The 7,876-nt window shown below is 40.2% G+C and overlaps 1 protein-coding gene across 2 annotated transcripts in view; it reads right to left on the bottom strand.

Moving 5' to 3' along the window:
* LOC123984592 (conserved oligomeric Golgi complex subunit 5-like) overlaps window positions 1-7,876 on the bottom strand; it is a 64,614-nt gene that overhangs the window by 51,764 nt on the left and 4,974 nt on the right. For both annotated transcript variants that reach the window (XM_046071546.1, XM_046071547.1), the window contains exons 3-5: window positions 7,130-7,187; window positions 6,175-6,229; window positions 3,209-3,278 (exon numbers count right to left, since the gene is read on the bottom strand). In XM_046071546.1, coding sequence (XP_045927502.1) covers window positions 3,209-3,278; window positions 6,175-6,229; window positions 7,130-7,187 — 183 coding nt within the window. The remainder of the gene's footprint in view (window positions 1-3,208; window positions 3,279-6,174; window positions 6,230-7,129; window positions 7,188-7,876) is intronic.

Below are 7,876 nucleotides of genomic sequence, written 5' to 3'. Positions count from 1 at the left end.
TATGACTGTGGGTGAATGTCGGCATGTACATGTGTTCAGGGCGGGACTCTCATCCTACATGTACAGTTTGGTCCAGATGTGAGCATGTACACTGAAGTTACAACAACTTCCTGTTTCATGGCGAATCATCGACGCCACGGACACGCCCATTGACGAAAACGCGCAAATAGCACAACTTTTCATCGTCAATGCCTTTAGAAGGCACAGCAGAAATTTGACGTCGATCCGACTAAATCCCTAGGAGGAGTTCGTTAAAGTACGAAGTGTGTAAATCATCAAAAAATGGCCATAAAATTCTAAATGGCCGACTTCCTGTTGACTTTAGGCTATGGGTTCTTGAGGCTTTTTTGTGCGTCTTGACATGATACACGTCCCCAGAAAAGTTCGTAGATGTAGGTTGAACGTGAACGAGGGGCTAATTTTTTCCAATTTTCTAGGTGGCGCTAGCGAGTCATTTTGCAACGCCAATGTGCGAAACTTGTAGAATACGAAATTTTTCACCGGTTCTGACATGTTTGCAAATTTTGGTGAGTTTTCGAGTATGTTTAGGCCATGTCATTTGGGCCTACTTTGCAGAAAAAAGAAAAAAAAAAAAAAAAAAAAATATATATAATCCGAGCAAATTCAATAGGGACCTCACACGGTCGTGCTCGGGCCCTAAATATATATATAATCCGAGCAGATTCAATAGGGACCTTACACGGTCGTGCTCGGGCCCTAAATATAATCCGAGCAGATTCAATAGGGACCTCACACGGTCGTGCTCGGGCCCTAAATATAATCCGAGCAGATTCAATAGGGACCTCACACGGTCGTGCTCGGGCCCTAAAAAAAATAAATAATCCGAGCAAATTCAATAGGGACCTCACACGGTCGTGCTCGGGCCCTAAATATAATCCGAGCAAATTCAATAGGGACCTCACACGGTCGTGCTCGGGCCCTAAATATAATCCGAGCAAATTCAATAGGGACCTCACACGGTCGTGCTCGGGCCCTAATTAGGGCTGGGCACGTTAACGCGTTATTATCGACTGCAGCGTGTGGGAGAAGTAAGACAGCGCTCCACGAGTAAACGGCAGGCACTCTATTGAGGGTAACCATGGCAATGGCTTCTATGCGCTGTACAGCTGTAGCCAATTTAACTCAAATTAAATTTATAGGCTCCATAACTTTACCTGATAGGCCTTCATCTAGTTTTGTGGGGATTCTCTGCCATATGAATTCCCTCCTGTTGATGTCCTATTTAGTAAACAGTAATAGATTCTGGAAACTCACAAACAGTGAGGATCAGTGTCTCTTCCAATGATTTGTGCTGCACGTTGTGTACAAAAAGTTCAAGACAATTCAATTTCGGCAGCGAGCAGGCGAGTATCAAATACTTGTTCTCCCCACTGTGTGTGTGTGTATATATATATAAATAATATATAAATATGATGGGCTTGTTGTTTATAAACTTTATTAACTTTCCACTATGTATTTCACAAACTAGTTAACTTAACGTGAAGACACCACTTGACTCCGTCCGCACCAACGTCTGCTCAGCTGTGACACACTCTGCTATGCTAGCATGCTGTGCTTGTTTAAAACACAGCACATATATATATAGACTTTTTACTCCATTGTATTTATCAATTCACAGCAATAGTTGCTAGTTACTTATCAGTCCAGATATTTTTAATGTGAAATATATGATGATTACATATCTGTAATCTCTATAGGTCTCAAAAGTCCCATATTGGTCAGGCCTATAACAAAGTAAAAAAGAAAATTTAAATTAAAAAAGGATGGGGTGAAAATAAACAAAAAGAATGACAGCAAAGTTCAGTTTGAATGCCTTACAGGAAGAAGATGGTCAGTATAATGTGGGGAGGAATGGAAGGAGGAACAGAAGTGTAGCTAGGGGTAAAGCATTGTTTCTGTGACACCGCGTGTCCACCTATCTGTGTGTACCAAGTCTCCTGCCATGTTAGCAGTTCTGCTAACATCAGCATGCTAACATTCTCAAAGATACATACTGTACATAAAAACATGAAAGCTCCCCAAAAGTGAAACCACAGCATCTCAATGACCCCCATGTGACTGGTCATAAATCCCACCCCCTCCACAATAGCAGATTGGACATGGGTCAAACTAAAAATCAGAATCATAAATAATCAATCAAAAATATCAAAGTTCATGTGAATTTTTTCCCCCACAGACGGTTTCTGTCATTTTAGGTAGCTATTATCATGCTGATGTATGTTCTTTTTTCTTATGCATTTGGTTTTAATTAGTTACTTGATGCTATAAAAAGGCCAGCTGAGCCCTGCCCTGAGTCGGCTGGGAGTATGGGCGGGGCGTTGATACCAGGGAGCCAATCCTGATCACTACTGCACAAACTCAGGCTCCAAGTAATGTCACGAGTACAAGATGGCAGCGCCCGTATGCGGGATGTTTTGGCTAATCTGTTGTTCTCACTCAGTGATGCAGCAGACGCACAAAGAAGGAACTGAACAATGTTAATTATCCAATTTAGTTATAGTTTGTAAATACATGTGGGTTGCATTCATATTGATTCAAAACAATATATGTGTTGATTCTCATTCATCAACTGGACCTCTTTTTAAAGAGGCAGTTACATAGGGCTGATATCTCCAGAACGTGTGTGTCCATGTTTATTATCAGAGGTGGCCTGAGAGGAAGACATTGTGTTGTTGACAAGGGGAAAAATTATGAACAGAGGCCTTGGACTGATCTGCTGTTGAGTCACATGGGGCCAGAGACAAGACAGGGAGTGATCACCATGTACATACGAATACAGAGAGAAAATCTGAGCGCAGCAAGGCCATTAGCCCAGGAGAGAGCCCTCAGAATCTCACTGACCTTTTTACAGCCGCTGTTTCATCAATATTTAATCAGGATTTCCCTCAGCTGCACAAACAGGAGAACTGCAGCCCAGTGTTCTCACATGTGCTTGCTTGCTTGCTTGTGGATACACAGAAGCTTGGAGCTCTGCAGACAACAAATGCCTTGCCTACATATAGGCAAATGCTGAACCTCTCTCCTACAATTTCTCTGTGGGTTTTGGAAAGCTTCCAATCTAAAGTAAAACAATGTTCTTTGGTAAAACAGCCACACAAATAACTGTCTATGCATTTATTCTGCCATCTGAAAAGAGAAACTGATTGACACACAGCAACAGAACAGTAAATGTGTGGTGAAGAGTTACCTGCAGTCTGGCAAGCTGGGTGATCCTGGTCACAATCTTGTTATACGGGTCAACAATCTTCGTCCTTATCCTGAAAAAATATGCATGGTTTCATTAAGAACCAGGGAGGCGCATAAAGGCATCATACAGAGCGTTTACACTGCAGAAACTTACCGACCTTCCACCTTATAACCTGAACATTTAAGAACTTTGAATCTCTGGTTTTTGGCACTTGTGTTTCCCTATTTTACAAATCAGGATGTTGTTTTAGATATAATCCATTAAAAAGCCAGGAAGTGGGGCCAACCATGCCATTTTTGGCTGTTTTTTGAGGGAAGTGAGGTAACAATAAAAAAACATTTTATTTATATAGCATATAGACAATAGGCATTTCGATCATTTGTATAGCCTACTCGGTAAGTGGATGAAAGACAATAAAACTTGAACACATCAATAATCAATGTCAGACGTTTGGTTTCTATTTTGTATTAGTCCAGAGTTGTAATCTTGAAAGAGAGACTAAATTATCACTTTCTTGTTTTAAAATGATTTTGAAAATGTGTATTGACTGGTTCCCACACTTGGTACATGTGCATATGAACACATGTTTATAAACACAACAACTGGATTTCACTCTCACAGCACTGGAAGTGGCTGGCAAGCAGGACAGACAGAGGAAGAGATCCACAGCGCAGCTAGGTCACCAAGACAGACTGAGGTGGGTCTCGTGAGAAGTGCCAGCTGTGCGAAAGAAAAATGTACGGTACATTAAAGAGTGTAGGCCTAAGTACCTTTCAGACGTTTAAAAAAGCCTCCGGGAGTGATGCCCATAACCCAACAAGAAGTCAGCCATTTGGTTTTAACGGCCATTTTTGACGATTCACAGATTACATACTTTAACAAACTCATAGGGGGAAAAAATCTGATCAACTTCAAATTTTGGCTGTGACATCTGTAAAAAAAGTACATGTAGGATGAGAGTCCTGCCCTGAACACATCCATATGTTGCACATGTCAAAAACACAAGTCATAGCACCACCTGCTGGAAACAGGAAGTGTCATGTTTCATCCTGTTATGTACACACATTGGCCACACCCACATAAAAATAGTCTCAGAAGTGCCTTAAGACATTGATAATTGTATGTTTCTGATTGATTGTATGATTGATTGTTATGTATTGTATGAAGCTTGTACGTTTTCGGGTAACTGCGTCTCTGTGTCATCAAAGTTTGTTGCGTCGCCATGACAAAGGAAGTTGTTGTAACTTCACTGTACATGCTCATATCTGTGCCAAATTTCACATGTTTGATGAGGGTCACGCCCTGAACACATCTACAGGCAAATATCCACTCATACTCATAGCGCCACCTACTGGTAGCAGAATGTGACCCTTCAACGCTGCATCCCCTGTTTCACCTAGATGCATGTAACGTTTGGGCACATGTATCATGCCAAGACGCACAATAAAGCCTCTTGGGGCAATACCCAAAACCCAACAGGAAGTCTGCCATTTTGATTTAAATGTTCAATTTCAGCCCATTTATGGCCCTTTACCGTACTTTAATTCTGTAGGAGGAGTTCATTAATCGGATCAACTTAAAATTTTTGCTGTGCAATCTAGAGGTACTGACGATGAAAAGCTGTGTTGTGCTATCTGTGAGTTTTTGTTGATGGGCGTGTCTGTGGTGTGGTCTCGAATACTGATGATTCGCCATGAAACTCAAAGTTGTTATTCAGTGTACATGCTCAGATCTGTCCCAAACTTTAAATGGTTGATATGAGTCCCGCCCTGAACACATCTACATGCCAATATTCAATCATAGTCATACCACCCTCATCTGGCAACATGAAGTAAGCCGTTTGTGGCACGTATTGACACACAACATAAAATTAGCGGGTGTTCTCTAGCGCCACATAGGAGAAACGCAAAGTGACATTTACCTGCTTTGTAATCGCTCCATAATATGCGATAATACAGAGGCGCGCCTCTTGACCTCCGGCTGCTGCACTGCGGCCGCGTCACGGCGTGAGGGCCCGCCCTACGCTGCTTGCAGCTTTAATTTTATTAGTTTTATTTATTTAGGATATTTTTTTAAAAATTGACATTTTAATTCTAATGTCTGAATGTTCTTAAAAAATAGTTTACTTGCATTATTATACTATTATATTATCATTATATAAATGGCATAAAATGGTCTTAAAATGACAAAAATATTGTTTTCGCAATTATTTCTGGGACAGTATTTGGTACAAAAGTAGTTATCATGACAGGCCTAGTGAGAACATTTTGAGATGTCCACTTATGGATGTCCTGAAGGTAGTTTGGAGGGATAGAGTTTTCTGAAAATGGTTTACAGGGTCACAGCTTACATCTGTGTGTCATCTGCTTAAACTGGAAACTGATGTTATGTCTACATGTCAGGAGACCTAAAGGAAGCATGTAAATAGAGAAAAGGAGTGGACCAAGCACAGAACCAGCATCGGCTGATAAAAATAAGTAATTCATGATGACCTTATGAAGGGCAGATTCTATACTAGGCTTTCTCCTATTAATAATAATTTTAATTTGTAATGCACTTTATATTTAAGCAAATCTCAAAGTGCTACATGATAAAATAGGTAAAACCAGATCTCAAATATTTTGTTTTTATTAATAAGTGCCAACAGTTGAACTGTCAATTTCTAATCTAAAACCTTAGCTAAAAGCAAATTATTAAAATGAGTGGAGTCAAGTGTTGGCTTTCTTTTGAATAGTAGCAGAACAAGAGCTGTTTAGTAAAGTCTTAATCTCTTAATATGTAATAATTAAGTTTTTGTGAAATCTTCAACTTTGATTGTTATGTAGCTGGAGTCAATCATATCTGTATATCTGTGTAAATGCTGACAATTAACCCATCTTTCATTTAATTTGGTTGTACAACCTTGTGATGGGATAAATGAATTACCTCGATCTAATCTGACTAAAGATAAAGGAAAACGGATTTACCTGTCAACAGCTGCCTGCAGAGCACTGATCCTTGTCTGCATCATCTGAAGGACCCCTGAAAACAACAACAATAAAAATAGTTTTATTTCATTACATTTTGACACTGATTTTAAGAGGAAATTTTGTTCACACTTCATCTGAGGAATGCTGGCTCCCCCTTGTGGTAAAACCCTTAAACTGCAACAGATGAAGAGAAAGAATTTGAAAAACAGGTCACCATTCTTGAAATAATTGTGCAACATTATCCAGTAATCATTGCTTGAAAATACTGTTGAAAGATTAGGCTAAAGGTTGTGCCATGTGTGCAGGTGAAAAGGTCTCACATATGAGACTTAACAGCTGATTTCTGAAAAATATTACAATAATGACATGAATGTTATCATAAAATCAAACCTGGACGTTGGCAAAATAACAATGCAAGTGACTATGTGGTAGCAACTTCCATTAAACAGGGGTGTAACGTAAGATTCTGGCAGACTAGCTCAAATTAATCTGTGTTCCCAGTACCATTACTACACAAGTATAAATTTGACCAAAATCAAAAATAAAAAACTTAAATAAACTTGCTGATGAGTCTAATACTCCAATAGGTTTCTTTTTGGTGTATTAATATTAGCTGAGGCCATTGACACTCACACAGTGGTTTTCAACAGTCAAATCTCACATTTGGTTTTACTGCATCCGTAAATGCACCAATGAGGAGAATTTTCAATATGCTCACTGCACAGTTGCATCATAATGCTAAAACTATATAACCTGAATAAATGTGACCAAATGTTGACTAAAATGGGTTACTTCTTTCAACCAAATGTGTGCAACTAATTTGTGCAGTGTATTGAAATGAACTAAAACCAACGGCAGCCAGGAAGGGGGAAAACTTGTCCATGAAGCTGTTCCTGAAAAAAAAATTGTTCTTGAAATGATAAGGGTAACATATGTAAATGTGGCTCTTTACCTTCAAGAGACTCTATTCCAGTCGCCTGAGACAGTAAGTCTTCATGTCTGGCTACCACCTGCAAGGAAAAAGTAGAAATATATATGCATTGGGCACCTATTACAGTACACAGTAAATGATTTGCATTTAATATGATAAAACATCCTAAAACTTAGTGGGCTAGTGCTAATCATGTGGCTTCCAGTTATGGATGCCCCGACCAATTTTTCTGTGCCAATACTGATTGCCAACCCTCAATGAGCTGATCTGTTTTGATTAGTAAATATACAGCAATAAGATCTTTGTTTTTGTTTTGTTATAGCAGCTAGCTATGGTTTTACGGCTGTAGTGTGCTGGGATCTCCACCAGGTGGCATCTCCTGACCAGTGAACGAGCTGGGAGGTGGCACTACTCACACACAGGGTTAGCGTTCTCAGCTGCATGCACGAGAGTTTAACCACATGTGTGCAGTACCAGTCTGCCTTCAGGATTTCTGCCAGAAATGATTTCATTAGGGCCCGAGCACGACCATGCGAGGTCCCTATTGAATTTGCTCGGATTATATTTAGGGCCCGAGCACGACCATGCGAGGTCCCTATTGAATTTGCTCGGATTATATTTAGGGCCCGAGCACGACCGTGCGAGGTCCCTATTGAATTTGCTCGGATTTATTAGGGCCCGAGCACGACCGTGTGAGGTCCCTATTGAATTTGCTCGGATTATTAGGGCCCGAGCACGACCGTGCGAGGTCCCTATTGAATCTGCTCG

The sequence above is a fragment of the Micropterus dolomieu genome, linkage group LG16, assembly GCF_021292245.1.
Source record: "Micropterus dolomieu isolate WLL.071019.BEF.003 ecotype Adirondacks linkage group LG16, ASM2129224v1, whole genome shotgun sequence".
Taxonomy (NCBI): Eukaryota; Metazoa; Chordata; class Actinopteri; order Centrarchiformes; family Centrarchidae; genus Micropterus; species Micropterus dolomieu.
The sequence above is the reverse complement of the archived record's forward strand: the minus strand, read 5'-3'. Positions and strand labels throughout refer to the sequence as shown.